Source organism: Ambystoma mexicanum, chromosome 13 (assembly GCF_040938575.1).
Source record: "Ambystoma mexicanum isolate Mex_15411 chromosome 13, UKY_AmexF1_1, whole genome shotgun sequence".
In the NCBI taxonomy this organism is placed as follows: Eukaryota; Metazoa; Chordata; class Amphibia; order Caudata; family Ambystomatidae; genus Ambystoma; species Ambystoma mexicanum.
The window spans coordinates 598619052-598639200 of NC_090938.1; the positions used below are offsets into that span (position 1 = coordinate 598619052).

At 46.6% G+C, this 20149-nt stretch overlaps 1 protein-coding gene across 2 annotated transcripts in view; it reads right to left on the minus strand.

The window, feature by feature from the left end:
* COASY (Coenzyme A synthase) overlaps positions 1–20149 on the minus strand; it is a 378965-nt gene that overhangs the window by 186364 nt on the left and 172452 nt on the right. For both annotated transcript variants that reach the window (XM_069634430.1, XM_069634431.1), the window contains exons 3-4: positions 17425–17639; positions 8194–8325 (exon numbers count right to left, since the gene is read on the minus strand). In XM_069634430.1, coding sequence (XP_069490531.1) covers positions 8194–8325; positions 17425–17639 — 347 coding nt within the window. The remainder of the gene's footprint in view (positions 1–8193; positions 8326–17424; positions 17640–20149) is intronic.

The following is a 20149-nucleotide window of genomic DNA, read 5'->3' on the forward strand; positions in this document are numbered from 1 at the left end:
CAACTCAGAACCAAAAGAGTTTTTCACTCGAATTGGTCCCATTTGCTGGCCGCAACAAGTTCTCTGTCTTCTAACCAAACACCTCCTGTTAACCATATGGCCCCCACCTGACCAGGACACCACATTTATAGTTCTGGTCTTGTATTTTACAAACAAATGTATCCAGGGAGAGGTCGCCCTGGTTCCGTTCGCTTGAACCTTTTAAAATGCACACTCATTTTACATGTATGGTTTGCAAAGGGGTATAATGCACCTAATTCACAAAGGAAAACACTAGCGCAAGTCACTAAAACCTATGGGACCCAGCACTGTGTTCAGGGAAATTCAAGTACATTTTACTCATGTGTAAATTGCTCCTTTAAAGGGGGAGTAAATGCTGCCAGAAGGAAGATATAATCACCCATAGGTTTCCTCCATTCTCTGTAATTGAAATGTTTGTATTCAATTAAATCTTCTCGGTTGCCTGAAGCGCCACTGCGGGGTGCCCTTCAGAACATTTTCCAATTCAAGTCCTTTAAGACCTCATAGTGAAGGGGGCAGAAAGGTTGCCCCAAGTAATTTGGAATCAGCATCCCAACAAGGACTACAAGAACTTATATGGACAACCATTCTGAGGTTTTCTGTACTGTATAGAATGATCAGGTCTCTCCCTTCCCAGATACTGCGTAGCTTAAGAGTTCTATTGTTGCCTCAGCAGAAAAAGGCATGTTGCAGGTAAGTTTCGAAAAAAACCTCCATCTTTGTGGGTCCTATATATGTATTAGAAAGCTGGATCACTTGGCTGTGGACCCAAAATACCCAACAGATTTAGGATGACAAATATTATAAAGTACTACCGAGACACTGTGGGATAAGTAACTTTTTTATTTTAAGATATCAAGATACAGCAGCCCCAGCCTGGGTCCTTACTCGGTTTTCTCTCTTCCCTCCAACTCCCAGCTTTTCAAACCCATAGATTCTAATCGCCCCAGATTCCATCACCTCCTCCATTCTACATTCTCTTGTTGTACTCCGCTCGTTTATTTACAATATACTGTTTACCAAAATATGCAACATCTCCTTCCCTTTGTATACTATTAAACATGCCTGTGTTTTGTCCATGGTATTTTTGCAACCCTTTCTTTGTTCCATACATCATCAGTTTCAGACTTCACTGCATTGCCTAAATCCTCTTTGACAAGTACACATTTAGAAATGTTCGAGGCACCCTTTGGTAAATTTTCCCCCAATTTCATTTTCACCACAGTTCCCCCTTGACAGGGCTATATCCTTCACACAGTTAAGTTTATAATAGCTCTCCTTTGCATCAAACCCACGCTTCTCCATTCGCATCTTCATTTCCCCTTCGTGCACTTTGACAAGCCCCCCCCTCCATTCATCCATCCTAGACACAATCAGGTACTAGGCTTTCTTTTCCATAAACTCTCAAACAGGGATATCCCCATAGCGTCATGAGGTGCTAATCTGTAGAGAACACCCTTTCCATCACTGCCCGTACCCATTCTCCTCTTTTGGCCACTGCAATTCTCAATACATCTATGATGGTACCTATGAATCGCTCAACCACCGCATTTCATAATGCCACATGACAAATCCAGTTTTCCCCTAACAATTCCTCAAATTCTTTTGCAGCAACCTGTGGCCCATTGTCCAAAATCAACTTTTTGGTGAAACATTCTCTCCAAAAACCAGCTTCCAAAAACAGCACAATCTTCCTTGCACCAATGCCCTTCATTACACAAACCTCTGGCCATTTTGATAGCATGTTAACCGCTACCATAACATAACCTCCGAGTTCCTCTCACGTTCAATGGACCCAATATATCTACCGCTACCACATCCCATACCGTATCCGTAGGAGGAGCTACTTTCACTAGAGGTGTTCTTCTCTGCAGAATTGCATTGCTCCCTTTGCAACTCTCACATTCTCTTATTTTTGTCCATATTATCCCACCAATAATACTCTAATAAGAGCCTTTGTTTTCTCATCACTAAAATGACCCTAATGAGCTAACTCAAGATTTTCCCTCATCCCGTCCGGAACTGCCATTCTATGTCCTCTCATTAACAGATTTCCTTCCATACCCAACTCACTCTTTACCAGTCAACATCCTCTAATTTCTTAATCAGCACTGTCTTTTGGCCATCCCTTGCATACACATTTCACAGCTTTCTTCTAGTTTACATCCAGTTAGCATCCCAAATCCTTTCATAAAGTACGTCAGAGTTTGCGATTGCTTCGGAGTAGTCCCTGTCAACCTTTGCATTCCTTGATAACGCATCTGTCACCACATTCCACTCACTTATGTGCCCTATTTTAAAATTCTATCCTTGCACTCACGTTATCCATCTCACAATCCTTATAGAAATTACATCCAATCTTTTCCTGACAATTGATACTAACGACTCAAGATTCGTCACAATCGTAAACTGCCTGCCCCACACAAAATACCTACATTTCTCCACTCCCCAGACACATGCCATAGCCTTTCTCCAACGCTAAGTCCCTACTTTCAGCATCTCGAAGCGCCTGGGAATCAAACCCCACCGTATTAATTTCCTGCCCTGCCTTTTGCTTGAGCACGCAACCTGTAACACCATCCCTTGCGTCATTGTCTAATAAGAATAATAATAAAATGTAGCATTTATATAGCGCTACGAACCCTGAGGCATCTGAGCGCTGCTCATTATTACCCACAGTGTGTGGTGCTCATTTATCGACCTCGGAAGGATGAAAGGCTGAGTTTGGCCTGCCAGGATTCGAACCTGCGTCAGCAGGATCTGCACAGATGTCAAAGCGAGTGCTCTACTTGCTGTGCTATCGGACCGGTTCTAATTCTTCCCTGAAAACTTTCGAGTTTCCATGTGATTCTGCTTCACGCCTTTGAATTCCTTCTCAACATTCATTTCACTCAAACTTCCATTTTGCTTTGTCAAGTTTCTCATGCTCTTCGTCTTTTCTGCTAAGTTCTTTACACATTTTCCATAATATTCGACCATTCCTAAAAATAATGATACCTCTACCTTGTTTGTGGGAGATTTTTTTCCCACTGCTTCTATAGCATCATGCTTAGGATGTATTCCATGTTTGGAAAATGTATGCCCTAAATAATTCACCTGGTCTTTCCGCAGCTTGCATTTCTCCAACAACATATTAAAAGCAGCCTCATTCAACACTAACACCCCATTCAATCTTTTGTCATGTTCCTTTTGATCCCCCCCCGAGATCAAAATGTCAACTTGATAGCACATTCAACCCTCAATTGCTCTTCGAAACTGTCCAGGACCCTCTGGAACATCCTCAGCACAGATATGAGACCAAATTACATCCTTCGATACAATCCGAAAGATGTGATGAATGTCATTAGCTCAACTGAATCAGCATGCAACCTAATTTGAAGATATGCAGACTTTAGATCTAATATAGAAAACATCTTTGCTCCAGCCACCTCAGCAATGAATACATTTTTCTAGGAAGTGGAAATCTATCAGCTACCACACTTCTATTCAGTGCCCTCAAGTCCACGCAGAACCTCACATCATTATTCTTTCTTAGCACAATTATGGGGCACACAACACTCTGCAGCTTTAGCCTCCTCTATAATCCCTTTGCGTTCCAACCTTCCATTTTCATTCATCACCTCTGATCTCAAAGCCACTGGATCTACCCAAGCCGTGGCTCTAAAAGGTATGGCTCCACCTTTCAACAATCTTGTGGACAAGTCATTTCAAACATCCAGTCTCCTCTTTAAAAACATCAGGATACTATCCTTAACATCTTGCAATTCACCATTGCTCAAGTGTTCATCTACCACAGCCCATACTTGTTGGGGATGTTTCCGGATCTAGCTTTATACCCAGACCTGCTTGCACCCCACAACAGTAAATACCCTCCCTTTCTAGTGACATGCACACACCCTTCAACCGGTCTGTCCTTGAAACACAACTAAGCCTTGAAAACACCCAAAATCTCCATTGATGCCTTCCATATGCGTGTGCCGCAGCTTTGGATTCTTGTAATGTACAATAATTCAATTTTTCTTTCCACTTCAATCGTAGCATGTGTTTTGACCCTTTTTGGACACATATCAGTTGCATTTATCACATTGATTTCTTCTGGAGCACTCAACCCAGAAATGGATGAAGTAAATTCCTGCACTGTATTCTACCAGACCAATGCTTGCAAGCACCTGGCTAGATGACCTTTCTTTCCACATTCAAGACATACTACATTAAATGCACACTATTCCATATCACTCCCTAAGTTGGCTGTGCTCCTTTCCAGTAACACCTCTATATATATATATATGCAAAAAAAAGGGGGGCTCTGGGAATCTCTCTACCAGCACGAACACAGCCCAATGACCCGTTATTGGGCGAATAACCCCTGGGAGAGACTCTACCAAGTCTTTACCTCTATATATAGTTCTGCCACAGAGCTTGTTTCGAGCGTTGTTCCGGCTTCCGTCACATATGAAACTTGGTGCTGTCTTTTGTAAATGTGTTCTTGTTAACCTTTTCTAAAGCATTGGCAGCGTCGGTACATTGCTCTGCTCCATTTATAGACTCATGACTCAGTTCATTTATACCGGGTCTCTGTGTGTGCCACAATATTAGCCACTTTGATTGCCCTTCCCTACATACACCCTGCTTCTCTCCATAGGGTCTCTTGGATCTTCAGATTGCAATACTATCATCATCAGCTGGTTTCTTAGATGTTCATCATTATAGTGCTCAAAATTACACTTGCTAGCCAATTCCCTCAAAACAGTCATTAACTCTATGGATTCATTATTTTCTGTTCCCTGGTGGCGAAAGGGCAGCAAGCTAAAATCTTATCTTTTTACTATAAAATGCTTATCCGGCTTTATCAAGCTTATTTCAAATGTTTCCCTTCAGAAACCGGGGGCCCAGGAAGCCTCTTGCAAACAATCTGTCCCTCATGCCCCCAACAATGAAAGAGCAAGGAATCCTTTCTGTCTGCAGCAAACGAACATTACACTCCATGAATGTATCTTAGAAACCCTTCCTTCCTCTCTGGACAGTTTATTGTCGGCGACCCTGGAGATTGCAGGAACAATGGGGGTCCTGGAATGTTTAAGGAAGGAGACCTAGGCTGATTAGCCTTCGGTGTGGACTGCACACCCCGATACCCACTGATGGTTTGCCTTAGTTTGTCATCAAAGTAAAATTATAATCTCTTTGTCACGACCCTCGTCCAAAACCCCCTTTGGCAAACCCATTGGCCAGGTGGAGTCAGGACTCGGGCCTCTAGAGCCTGGCATCCTCTTCAAAAGCCCTCATGGGGCCAGGCTCATACACCATGAAAAACAATGTGCTTGGGAACTACTTTATTGTATTGTCAGCCAACATGGAGGCATCCACATAGCTTGGTTCCTAGGAACCAAGCTATGCGGTCTAGTGTTTTGGGTGCGGTAGCCTAGGGACTACTTTACCTGGACTATTTTGTTGGGGCTACTTAAACCACACCCGAGCAAGACAACACACTTTGCGTTACTTTGTAGCTTGCAACGTGACGCTCACCGTGTCCAGCTATTCTCTCGAACCTCAGAGAAGCAGAACCTGCAAGGAGACAAAAGGAACATCATTAGCAGCAGCATCTTACCTGCAGTCTTCATCTTTAAACACTCACAGCTACTGAGAACCGCTTCCTCGAATCTGCACGCCTCCCGGACTGAACGACCTGAAAGAGGAAGATAGAGGCAACATTAAAGAAAGCAGTAGAGACATTTACAAATTACGAACTACTCAAAAGGCTTACCTGGCTGGTCGGCTCTCGGCTGGCACCACTCCGGACATTCCACTCACGCTGAAGAACACTGCGACCTACAAGGAAGGAAAACACAGGTTAGCAAAGGCAAGACTTTGCAGCGCTGCGCATAGCGCTTACTTACCGCATCGTAGCGCTCTTAATGCGCTATCATTTACCAGCGGGGCTCAACCAAGCTAGTTCGCCACGCTGAAGCTCTGCATACCTAAGGGAGAAAAAAGACATTTTAAACAAAGAAAGGCATGCAGGATAGCAACAAAACTAAAGAACAGCAATAAGACCTACCTGAACAATATCAAACAGGCCGGCGTCAGTGAAGTAACTGGACCGCACTCGCCCATGAAAGACAACGCGCCCCTGCAAAGAAGGCAGGACGGAGAGCACGCCTAATTCTACCACAAGGTGAGGAGAGGGCGCCAGAGGGACTGAAATCATACAGGGGTGGAGGGAGGATACTTACCCCAGTCGGTCAGTCTTGAACACAGTCCTCCTGTATTTTCAGGCAGAACCTTCCCCGCAGACCACATCAGGGCAAAGATGAGAAGCATACCAGCGAGTAACCCGGCTGGGTGGCGTCCCTGTGGATACCAGGTGAGCATAACACTCTTGCTTTTTTCTTGTTTCACTCCAAACTGATTCAATGATTCAAGATAAAGAAGTTTTGTCTTCTATTTTATTCATATAAATTTAGTCGCAGGTGCGAGAAGTAGCCTATGTATTTGGGACATGTGCGTCCTTCGTCAGGGCCTTTTCTCGCCTAATCAAAATGTTGATCATAACGCCAATTCAGAGTTTATCAAATACAGTCAAAGTTTGACCCATTCGGAAACAATTTTCATACATACACGTGAAGAGATATTATATGAAGAAAAATACTGACCAGTGAGATGTGTGTTGAATATCATGAAGACACAGGACATTATTTCACATGTCCATCCAATTGGTTAAGTCCACGTTAGGGTATCAAAACACAGTCATTTCAATTAAATATTTCGGTATGCGCCAACAAAACATTCAATGGCCACAATGTAAAGGTACATCAGACCGCACATCAGACATACAGACAGGTTGGAGAAAACATATTGACAAAAGACATAAAAGAGAATAGTGTCAGATACAACCATTCCTTATGCATCTTAATTGTATTTGTGAACTCAATTTCTTTTAGAACAATTAATGTTGGTACTCTGCATGCTCGACTCTGCCTGTAGATACGTTACATATTTCTTTACAACGCGTGCATCACTCAATCGCTGATCACCTTGTAACTTGTGTATCCCTCGATCGCTAATCACTGTGGGAAACTGCTAAACCTTGTGTCCTTGCTGTCGCTTGACTAATATCCTTTATCAATGTTTGCCATTGTACAGTTTTAGAATCTGCAGTTCACTTTCAATATTCAAATTCTGTACTCTCTGCGTTCCACAAAATTGGGGCCTCATCGATTACTGGACCATTCATTGCAAGTTTGCAAAATCTTTGAGTATCAATCAGCATCTCTCATTACATCGTTGCCCACATGAGGGTGCTAGCCAATAGTGGACGCCAACCTAACTCAGTTGCCATGCAATGCCATGCCATGCAATGCTTATCAATGCCGTTGCACGCAATGCTCAGTGAATGCTTGTGCGATCTCCTGCTCTGTGCTACCTCGCTCTGGTGGAGGCTGGGACAGATCACGGTGTCCAGGAGCCCAGTGCACGATCATGCGCACTGTAACTCCTCGGTCCGTTGGGGGGGCTTGAGCACTTCACAGTTTCCCAAAAGGCCCCGGTACCCTGCAGCCCATGCCTCCTTAGCGTACTGTGCTGCCTCGGCGACAGGAAGCTCACCATTCTCCAACGGCTGTGGGACAGCAGGATGGGCGCTGCATGCACGCTGTACTGCCACTCACCGACCCCTGTAGGATCCGTCTGGGCCTTTTCCACTGAACTTCAGGCGCCAAACATGACTGGGGCTGCGGTCATTCATTGCCAAATGTCACCAGTATTATGAAGTACCAACGAGATACTGTGGATAAGTAACTTCTTTATTTAAGATAAAGATATTCCTGCATCCCCAGCCCTGTCCTTTCTCTGTCTTCTCCCTTGCCCCAACTTCCAGCTTTTCAAACCCATTCATCCTAATCCTCCCTCACATTCCATCACCCTTTCCATTCTACATTCCATTGGTGGACTCAGCTTGTTTATTTCCAATATACTAGTTCCCGAAAAACGTAGCAAGCACTTGAGGGAAAACACTGTAGAGGGCAATAGACGAAGAATAAGAGCAGGGGTAAAGAGAGCCATGAAATAGACAGTGTCATGTATTGAGGCATTCAATTACAGCATTAGCGCTGCATTAAAACGAAGAGGACTTTAGGCTAGCTTACATAAAACAGGTGGATGGAGCGGACTTCTTACTTGTGGTGGCTGTAGCAGACTCCCCAGCAATCGGATTCTGGAGCTGGAGGAGCTGATCTTGTCCTCTTCATTTTGGGCATGCTGAGGATCGGTAACAATCTGGATCTCGTGGAGCGCAAGTTCGTCAAGCCCCTGGAAGCGAAAGTAACAGGAGTCAGGAAATGTGGCTTTCCAGGAGCCAAGGTGCAACATAATGAAACGTCATGAGCGAACGGGGAGATCCTGATATGCCTGTTCATTTTGCTGGTTATGTGCAAGGATGCATATGTTTACACAAACTAAAAAACACATACAATATGTTTCCTGTGCTAGTTTCATTCCACTGCTATCTAGCGTTGGTGACTGCAACTGCACGAAAGGAACAGGAAATGAGGGTGCAGCAGGCTGGGCTATACAGATAAACATTAGAAGAAGCCATTACAAGAGACCAAAATGTGGCTATGGAGGATGTCACTTTCAGAGTGCTGCTGCTCTCCACACAGGTCCTTTGGGAACTCACAGGAGCTTCACTTTCGGGGTAAGAGGAGGACAGGGCTCTATGGGCATCCCTTGGACAGTGAGGCAGGCTGAGGGGGAAAAAGGCTGGGGAGGTGGAGGGATCCATTTTGGAACTCCCATTGCACAAATAGTGCTGGGGGAGTTAGAAATTGATACATTTCAGAAAAGGCCATATACAATTAGTATTACCAATTGAGATATTACCGTTACAAAAACAAGGTTCGCAACTGAGGGGACCCGGAAGCCATTTAGCGTCTGCTTGTAGACTAGAAGACCCTGGTTAGCTTGGCACCAACAGCTACCAGGAGCTACTTTTGGCTCTCCAGGCCATCCGATACCAAACAAACGCACCAATGTGAATTTAACTCTTTGCATTTGGGACAATCTATAAATAAGCATTAGGACACATATATGCCATTTAAAGCTCAAGGAGTCCCAATTAATAAGCAAAATGCTAAGTTTGTATCTTAGGTTGAAGTGGATTTGCGGAACGCTGTGTACTAGCTCCTCATTCCACAGTGGTAGCTCCTGCTCGCTGGGTAATGCTGGATACTGTGAGACAGGCATGGTATCAAGAGAGAGACAGACTCCAAAGTAAGTTTGAAAACCTTTATTGTAAAACTGTTGCGATGGTGTAATCTCTAACTGACACTAACTCTAAGGCCTTTTCCACCTCAACTGATGTTTCTAAGGGCCATCGATGTCTGTTAGTCCAAAACCAAAGTTGGTCTTTCTCAAAACCTATGCTTGCCCTCACTCTTAGACAAAATGTGATCTGGGGTCTTCTTAAAGAAAAATGGTGGCTCAAAAAAGAAATGCAAACTAAGACTGCTTTCAGGTAGCCTTACCATCAGGTGTAGTTCTGCCAGTTACAAAAATAGTTAAACTCAAAAGGGTTGCCATCGGAACCTTCCACGTAGGCCTATTGCAGCAATTCAACAAAGTTCACAATGTCTCTGCACCTATTGGGGTTCCCTTCATCAAGCTTCGATCCTTCCAGTTCCAAACAAAAAGACACAGGTCCAGTTATGCCTCTCGGGGTTCCCTTCCCCAAGTCTCGGCCTCTCCTGTAAAGTTCACAAAGTCTCTGTGGGCCGCTCAGGGTTCCCTTCCCCAAGTTTAGGACCGGCTGGTCTCAGACAAATTTCACCTTGTCAGGATGTACCTTTAAACGCACAGTTGTGTGACCACTCTGACTTCTGACCCTCTCCCTTCTGTGCCTCTTTCACTCTGTCCTTATTTCTTTTCCACCTTTTATCTGTCTGTACCTCTTGCACACTTTCCACTTCGATGTGCTTCCTTCACACTTCTACTTTGCCGTGCCTCTTGCACTGTTTCCACTTTGCTATGCACACTAGAACTTTCTTTCCACTTTACCATGCCACTTGCATACTTTTTCCTGCTTTTGGGTTGCTCGCACCATTTTCCCGCTTTCGTGTCGCTCGCGCCCTCTCTTTGCTGTCCGTTCTCTAAAACTCACCTTCTTCTGTCCTTTTCTGTTTTCGTGCCGCTAGCACACTTTCTCTTGATTTTCCTCGCTTTCTGTCTGCTTTCCGCTAATTATGCCGCTTGCATATTTCATTGCTTCTGCTCCCGCCCCAGCCACCCGCACGCAACAGAGTTTTTCTCTCTCTTCCTCTCTTATGAAACTCTTATGAAACTCATCCAAGTAGCGCAGCGCTGGCGAGCAGTTCCTCAGAATATGTGGGTCGAGGTCAGGGTCTCACCACCTGCCCCTCAGATACTCCTGGGACCGGCACACGTCCCAAGTGAACAAGCAGTGGCCTGGATACGGCCAGCAGTTTGCTGTCCACCTCAATCCGGCTCCTTAGAGACACAACTCCCTCGCCACTCTGCAACCCCTCCAACACACAAGGTCAGCGTCTTGGCATCCCGCTGGCCTCCGGATTTTCCAGGCTCCTCCTGCTGCAGTCTCCTACTCCCTGGCTTCCACGATCCACCCAGCAACCTCAGCTCGCTCATCTCCTTTGGCAGACCCACGCCTTGTATACCCTAACTGAGAGTCAAGTGGAGTCAGGTATGCATGGTTAAGGTAAAGTGCCTGACCTTGCCTGACTCTCCCTGCCTCCAGGTGTTGTTCCCATGGGTAATCCTTATTACTATGTTGCCTCTTCTTCGTCCCAGTACATGTTGGAAATGTGGAGGGGGGAGATGGGATGAGATTGAAAATATCCCATATAAGCTGAGTCTCTTGGTGCACAGTGGGGAATACCATGCCTCCCCTTTAGGCATTCTCCTCCCAATCCCCCGTTATTCTCCACTCAGGTGATCCTCCGTCGCTTGTCCACCCCCAGGGTTGGGATCCAAAAGTAATGGCCCATCCCCGGCTACCTGAATGAAAGATTCCAGGTGAGTAGGTAGGAGAATACCGTCAGGTTTCTCACAATACCCAGGAGCTGCTTTTAGCTCCTGTTTACCTAATCTTAATTTCGATCCCTGCAATAGAGAGGTACTTTTTTACAGGTCAGTGGTGACATGCACCCCGGAGCAATGTGCTAGCTAATCAGGAGCCATAGAACACACACTTCAATTGCTAGGATAAACCTTCATTTGGTTCCAATGGCCAGCATCCTTTCCTGGCATGTCACCTCCTCCCTGACTGCTCTGGTCCCTGTGTTGCCTTTATCCGTGCACATCTGGGCTGTTTGCCCAAACATGGTTGCTCCCCCTCACCATAAACGCATGAACTCCATGTCTCCTTGCTGCGTGTAGCAGCCCCTTGATTCCCTCGGGTTTAAGTGCTTTATAAATTGAAAAATAAATAAATAAAATCCATTTCCTTCACCTGCCCCCTCTCACCGCCCCTGCCAAATTCTAACTTCCTCCTCACTGCCACCGCCAACCTCGCTTTGTCCTCCTAGGTCATGCCCCCTGCAGTCATTCTGCAGAGACCTGGTTTTAATTTAATTGACACTTTCTTCTTACTTCTAACCTCCCCAAAAAAGCCCACTACCATCACCAAGACACATGGCTGCTGCAAAAAGCATTAATGGCATTTACACGGGTGGACTGAGTCTGTAATGGCTGTAAGTCTTCGCAGAGACCATCGTTCCACTCTGAAAGGCACAGGCTAGAGTGCAGTTGCCAACCCAGTCTGCCTGCAACCTTGGGCATACAAGGACATTATTTCCAGGCTTTTATACAGATATTGCACGATGCCATGTAAATAGAAGGACCCAATCAAGAAGTGCGAGATAAAAATAATATTTAACGTTTACAGAATAACAGTTACAAAATTATACAATACAAGTGTCGTTTTTATACCGCACAGTTACCAAGCGCTCGCAATTGTGGCAATTAAATGAACTAAGAAAATAGAAGCAAAGGCGATTTAAATTGGGGAGCAGAGATAAGGGCCAATTTAAATGTAACATTACCTCCACGTCCCTCTTCCTCGTCCCAGGACTCACCAATGTGGCCCTGCCTCCCCAACAGGAATTCCACCACCCGCAGTTATAAACCTCCTACTTACCCACAATACACCAGTTCTTTTATCCTGTCTCAACAGGGATTGGATTGTCCAGGAGGCATTGTTGCCACTTCTTCCATTGCGGCGTTTCTTGCGGGGCGGCGGCGCTCTCAGGCTAGGTTATGGGCTACCTGCGGGGTTTGGGGCCCGGTTGAGCTGTTCTGGCTAGCAGGGACCTCCTGCGGGGCTTGGGATATTTTTTCGGCTTTAAGTGCCGTCTTTGGTTTCTTTCCTATGGCTTTACCAGTCGCCAGTCCCCTTCCGGCCGGTGCCTGTTGTGGGTTGGCAATTATCTCCGTTTTACGTGCTGGCCTGACTGGGGGCTTACCTGCTCTGCTTACATGTGCAGACTGACGTGTCTCAGTGTTTCCGCTTCGTGCTGTTGCTGGTTTACGGCTTCTGCAGTGTCGGGCTCCATTCTTGCTTGGAGTTTGGCATTTACGGTTCTGGGAGTCCTGAACATCGACATGCCAAGAAGAAACACAATAAGCTCTTGCCTTTGAAGTTTTCCTTATCACAGAAGGAGATCAGAGTCCTTATGAAATGGGCCATTGAAGAGAATGAGGCTCCTAGGGGTAGGAACAGGCATAAGGCCCGCCCATCCTCTTCAGCTTCTTCCTCTTCTTCGCCCTCCACTGCCTCTATCCATTCTTCGATGGGTTCCGATTCTGATGAGGCCAAAGGCAAATATCTCTCCCGGGATGAGGTTGAGACAGTGATTTACCAGGTTTGGGACTCCATGGGGTTTTATGTCTGGGTGGAGTGCTTCTCTGACCCCAAGATAAGGCAATATAAACACAGTTCCGAAACTGGGGCTCTCTCGGGTATCTTATATAAAAACCAGGGTGCTCTGTCAATGGAATGACCCAGAACACGTCTCTATGCTGCGCTTCATGGCACGTCTCTATCCTTTGAAAGGTGCTGAGGATTTTCTCCCGGACACAGTGGCTGTCAATGATATTCTGTCCAGTTTGGTGGGCCGTTCCTACATGACTGCAGAAGACCCAGTGGACCGTAAAACAAATGCTGCTCTGAAGAAGGGTCAGGTGGGTTCTCATCTCGCACTAAAAAGGTCAATGTCTATGATTCATATACGGCTGAGAAATTTCTCGGGGGGGGCTTCTGGCTTCTCTGTAAGGCTATGGACGAAGGGTTGGACTGCGTTCCTGTGCTTGACGATATGCAGCGCCAGGTGCAACTCCTTCTGATCTTTCTTATGATGGCATCAGGGGCACGGCCATGGGTGCATGCATATCTGCTCATCGTCAGCTTCATCTGAAGGACGAGAAATCAACATAAATCTGAAGGCTGCCGCTCTTAGGCTTCCGTTTATGGCAGTAAGCTTTTCAGGGATTCTCAGGAAGACTTATCAGGTGCCCCGGACTGACAACCATGTTTACACATTGCAGCGTAAGTCTGCTCCTCAAGTTCGGCGGTCTTCGGGCACTGCGCCTCCGAAACGGGGATCTGGGGTCATGCATGCCCAGTTTTGTCGCTTCCGTCCTTCGCTTGGGGGTCCGAAGCCAGCGGAAGGCCATCAGTAGCCCTGTCAATTACTGTGGGTCAGTGGTGAGCCATCTCCAGCATAATTCTCCTGTATGGGAGCAGTGGTCCTCCGATGCTTGGGTCCTGCAGATTGTCTGGGAAGGTTACCGGATAGACTTGTCTGCTACACTTCAACAGTCCTGGATCATGACTACGCTGCCCAAGGACCGTGCCAAGAAAGCGGCCATGTCTTCCGCAGTTGTCAAGCTTCTGTCCAAAGGGGCCATTGTGACTGTGCCCTGGCTCCAGTGGGGTCTGGGGGGTCTACTCTCGGGCATTCGTTTACAGATGGAGTCTTTGCAGAAGATTATTCCTCTGGTCAAGCAGGGGGATTGAATGGTCTCCTTGGATCTGCAGGATGCCTATTATCATTTACCCATTATCTGGCTCCAGTCACTCCTTTACAAGGTCCTTCAACGTCCCTGGGCTTCTGCTTGGGACTCCTGGTGGTTCAGGGGAACATGGCATCTTGTGCTTTTCTGGTCCCTGGGCTCGACTCCATCTTCGTCCCTTGGTGGTACATCTTCTGCTTCACTGCTCGAGTCTCTCCGGCTGCGGGTCCAGATTTCATGCGGCGTCTGGGTTTCTCTGGATTGGTGGTTGAGAAGTTCCTCCCTACTGAGGGGGGTGGAGTTGGATTGTCCCCCTTGGGTGGTTCCAACCACAGACGCCAGCGGCTTGGGCTTCCCCTGGGGTCTCTTTCTGCTCAGGAGTGTTGGGGAGGGTCTCCTTTGTTCCTCTAATTGGAAAGAGTTCACAGCCATTCATTAGGCTCTCCTGTGGTTTGCTCCCCTTTTGCTGGGCCTGTCTGTGCTGATTCGGACCGACAATCCCTCTGCCATGTCAACAATCAAGGGGATTCAGAGTCCAGGGCCCTGAATTCTCTAGCAGGTTGCATCAGGGTTTGGGCTGAACAGTATTTACTTTTTCTCGAGGCTGTACATATTTAGAGGGTCGGGGCGGGGGGGAGAGAGAATGTGGTTACAGATCGTCTCGTCTGATGTTCTCGTTCTGCCCTGAGTTGGTGTTGTCCGATCAAGGGTTTGCGGGTGTTTGTCGCCGGTTTGGGTTGCCAGTGTTGGATCCGTTTGCTTCTCCCTCCTTGGCCAAGGTTTCCAGGTTTTGCTCAGTGGGGATGTGGAGGCCTTGAATATCGAGTAGCTTCAGGGTCTCTAGTATGCAAGTTCTTTTCTGGTGTTCTTGGTGGTTCCCTTTTGGGCTTGTAGGGGGTGGTTCGTGTTGCTCATGGATCTCCAGTTGCGGGATGTCTGGAGGATTTCCAGCTGGGTATGTCCTCTTTGGGGGGGGGGGGAAGAGGGGGCCTGGTGGCGGGGTTGCCCGTGATCCACTGGGCAAGGTTGTTGACTTTGGGTTTCTCGGCTCCGGTGGTGTAAACCATTCTCCATTGATATGATATATGATATATGGCATTTATAACACGCCTATACACAAGTGTTTCAAGGCGCCTACTGGGCCAGGTGACATTGAGATCGTGCAAGTGCAGGGGTGTGAAGGGGGGGAAGTGCGAGACGAAATGGGAGGGGCAGTGCAGTACATAGGATAACAGTAAAAATAAATAAATAAAGACAATAAATAAAAGTGCGGCCAGCTGGTGGCAAGTGCACGGGTAAGCACAGACTTCAGGAGTCAAGTTCAAGTAGGGGCTGTAGAGATACAGAAACAGTACCTGGGTGCATGAGCTGCCAGGGGGCAGTGCAGGTGTGCAGCCGGCAGGAGAGGGGACATGGGCCAGAGAGCATAGGGTAGCCAGGTGACCAGTGCAGTTTCAGATTCAGCCAGGAGATCAGCAGGGGAGAGGAGGAGAGGAAGCAGAAGCAAAGAGGAAGGTCTTGAGGTGCTTCCGGAACCAGAGGTGGTTCTCCTCAAGTTTCAGAAAGGCAGGGAGGCTGTTCCAGAGGGAGGCCCCCGCATAAGAAAGATCTACCAGCAAGTCGCTGCTTGGAGAAGCGATTGACCCTGAGGGAGTTGGAGGCAGATGAGCGAAGAGCTCGAGAAGGAAGATACTTAGGAAGAGAGAGTTGAAGGTATTGAGGTCCCAGGCCCCAGAAGGCCTTGTGGACAATACAGAGGGTATGGCAGCCTAGTACATTGAAGGCCTAGGACAGGAACTGGACCCATTTTCTCAGCTGGTGTGGTGGGGCCGGTATTCCCCCATCCCCCCGCAAGGTTGTGGTTTCCCAGGGGTGTTGCAGTTTATGCAGGATGGCTTCGATAAGGGGTTGCCTGTGGCCACTTTGCAGGCTCGGTGGGCTGCGTTGAAGACCCAGTTGGAAGGTCACGGTGTTCCTCTGTTGGATTTTGTCTGGTGGGCTGGTTCCATAGGAGCGTAGTATCTTCTAGGTCTCCTGTGTGTTCAGGTTCCCCTCCTTGGGATCTGCCCCTGGTTTTGCATTTTCTTCAGTCAGCTCCCTTTGAACCAATTGGCCTTGTGGATATTAAACACCTTATGCTCAAGACGGCCTTTCTGGTTGCCATCTCCTCTGCGCTGTGGCTGGGGGAGATTGGGGCTCACCTGTGCCGTCCTCCTTTTCTTCGTGTCTTGCCCAACTGCTTGGTGTTGCAGTGTGATCCCCGGTTCTTGCCTACATTTGCCTTCAAGTCTCATCTGACTCAGGAAATGGTCCACCAGGACTTTATTCCTGACCCTCTGTCCCTGGAGGAGGCGTCATGGCACCACTCACTTGGTCAGGATGGAAACTGTTCGGCATGCCGACTGTCTTCTGGTGATGTTTGGTGCAGGGAGGAAGGCTTTGGTTGTTTCCGTTAGTTGCTGGATGATTTCTATGGCGTATTTGGCCTCTGGTCTTTCTGTCCCTTTGGGTGTGCAGGGTCGTTTTACCAGGGGTATGGCTGCTTCTTGGGCGGATGCTCAGGGTGTTCCGTTACATGAAATCTGCAGGGCCTGTACCTGGGTGGTTCCCAATACCTTTATTACACATTACATGCTTAATGTGGGCACTTATAGGGATGGTTCCTTTGGTGTGGGGGTGCTGTCCGTGGCCCAGCTGTCATGTTCTGTTGTTCAATTGCTCAATAAACTTGTTTTTTTGCATTGCTTCCTGGGTGTCCTCTTGCTTCCTGCTTTCCTTTGGACCCATCCACTTGATTTGGCTTGGGTATGCCTCATTGGTGAGTACTGGGACGATGAAGAGGGACTAGGAGGTAATGCTCAGATTATTTACCAGTAATTGTCATTGCTCATCGTCCAACTCTTCCTCGTCACAGTACTACCGACTGTCCGCACCAACCGGTGGTGTGGAAGGGCCCAGTGTCTGTACAGGCCAACTATGCACTCGTGTATTGTGGGTAAGTAGGAGGTTAATGCCTCAGAGAAAAAAGGTCCTTTTGGAGAGGCAGGGCCTAATTGGTGAGTACTGTGACAAGGAAGAGGACTAGGAGTAATGACGATTACCGGCAAGTAATCCGAGCACTATAGCAGATCTCGCTTTTATATTGTAAGTCTACTGTAAAACACGACGCATTCTACACTTAGCGCCATCTATCAGGTCGATGCATTTGTCCCTAATATTTACCAACCAAATAGGCCAATACTGTATGTTATATGAAAGTTTGACATAGAAAACAAACTCATTTGGTATGCGTGCAACCAATACAATTTGATAAATTCAAGGAATGAGGCTTTAAAAAAAATATATATAATAAATAAAAGAAATTACATTTTCCAATCGTTTCTGATTGACGGAGTCTCCTCCCTTGCGGGTCTCTTCGCTGACCACAATGCACTTCAATTCAGGATCAGTTATGGACGGCCCGTAGGGGTCAAACAGAGGTACAATGTCATAGGTCAAAGATGGCTTGACGTCCACCAGGAATTGGCCCAGCTTCTCCTTGCGCAGCTCATAGGGCTGGATCAGTTCTTTTAGGGTCTTATCTGAGAAGGTTAAAGGAAAAATGTCACAAAACACTCCAATAACTGAAAGCATCCATTTTCAATAAAAGCAGGAAAGGCAAGGGAGTCATGTTTCTGAGGGGAAATAATGCTCATTTTTGGTTGAATCGGAGAGCATGTAAATTGTTCAATGCAGACAGTGCACATTTATCACGGTGCCTTTGTAACATTGAAAACCTAAAAGCAACAGGAAAAAAACAAACGCATGCAAAAAAGGTAGGAGAAGCGGGTACAGAGGAGCGGAAAATTGGGAAATAAGCGGTCACCCTTGTTCCATGCAAAAAAAAGATGAAATATAACAAAAGCATTATAAAAGCAATGAGGGGGAGTACACAGAGAATCTGAACACTGACAAATGCAGCTATTAATTACGTATTTCAGTCTGGAACAATGCAAACATGCAATCTCACCATGGATAGGTCAAGAGCACACACTATCACATTATAAGGTTCAGAAAATACACCCACTAATTCAATGCTTTAAAAAAAAAAAATAACGGAATTTTTTGCTCAGTGATGGAACCAGTGCTCTAGAAAAGATTTTGAGTTGGGAATATTTTACTCCCCATTTTTAAAAACTTAATGTGATTTCAAGGGTGTAAAAATTAGTTTTCTTCTTCAGAAGAGAGTAAAACATAGGTGAGATCCAGCCGACTTATGCAAAATGTAAACTGTATGGCCATCATTATCATGTGGTCCAGTTCAGGACAGAAAAAGCAGATTTCTCTCACAATGAACAGATAAAGCACAGCGTGCAGAAGCCCAAGCACCCTCTCACAAATGGGACAGATGAGCACTAACACTGTGAGCTTTCCCTCCATGAAAAGAATAGGTACAACAGCAACATAAGCTGCTTAACGCTTCCCTCCCACAGAAAAGGGCAGCTTGAGAAGGAACTGTTCAGGCTTCCCTCACACAGAGAAGGCAAATCAGGATAACATCAATGCAAACCTTCATCGTGTAGAACAGGTGGAGTTGCAAAGCAAGGGTAGAACATATGGTGATGAATCCGATGGCGTCATCACTCCTTTCCTGGCAGTGACCTCCCCCATGTGGCCAAGGGACAGCAGCCACTACCTGATCCTGACCGTGGTGGCGGGGGCTATATGAGGATCACATTGGGGGAGGCAACCCTCAGGAAGGGAGTGACAACATCATCGGAAGAGACATTGTATCCCCCTTTTTCTTTTGAGGACACCCCCTCCATTCCACATGCCTTAATGGCATATTGCATAACTTCTCTCACATACCTTTCCTAAACTGTGCGTACAAGCCATCAAGAACGGACTTCCCTTGCCCCCAATGTAAAAGTACAGTAACAAGGGAGCGGAGACAAGTAATGAAGATCAATGAAGGCCAAGAGCACAAGCTGCGCTCTAATTGTTGCAAGCGTAAGATGCCGGGACATTTAAACCGCTCAACCAGCTGTCTGGGAGACGCTGGCTGGAGAAGTCTCGTCATCTGTGGATATTGTGAGGGACCAAGAATGAGACAGACACAGGGGACTTATGGTTTTGGCCATACACCCTTATTGAAACAAAAAGGGGTAGGACAATGCCTCCGTCCCTGCTTTGAAAGGTATTTGCCTACCTAAAACAAAACTAAGGGTCTGTCCAATGTCAGGATGTCCAAAGCAAAATGTCCTGTGTCCAAAGTACTATTCTGGCCCTCACATTCTAAAAATCAACTAAGGTGAAAAGGGAAACTTCTTTGGTCTCAACTCCAACACTAAAGTTCCAGAAGGATAACGTTCACAGTTCCAGAGTATGGTTCCCATCCCCTAGATTTCTCTTTGCTCTGCTTTAAACTTTTAAGACCATCAGTTCTTTACGTTTCTTTTGATCAACAACACAACTGGTATGCAAAATAACTTGACTGCTAGTGTGAATCTTGGTAGGATACTTGGTGTACTTTACTGCCAGGTTTCTTCTCCTCTTTAATATATATGTATTACACGGCCTGCGTTAGTGGCCGTGTAGTTATGGTTAAGTTGCTCAACTCATAGGAAGAGCACTTTTTGGGCGGCTTATAACTTCGCTCCCCGTGGACGAATCCTCACAAAACTCTGCAAATAAAGTATATGGACCACTTTCTCTTGCCAAGCATGGTGAGGTTTCATCCCGGGGGGGGGGGGCAAAGTTGTAGGGGGGGTGCAAAAATTGTTTTTTCCCCATAGACATAATGGGAAAAAACTTTGCTCAAGCCTACAGCCCAAACCGCTGGATGGACTTTCACCAAATTTGCAACAGGAGCGCTGGCTTGGTCCCGTGCTTTTGTTTATTTGGTGTGCATCGTCCAGAAGTTTAAAAAAAAATGATCAAAAAGTAAGTCAAAGAAATTTGTGATATCTGTGTCCGGTCCGCGGACTCATTTCCCTGTTCGGCCCGCGGACACGCCCACTGATTGGATGGTGAAAAGCGTGAAGTGCGTCAGATTTTTGGAAACACCCGCCATCTCGGATTCACGGACAGCGGCGGTGTCCGCAGACATCGT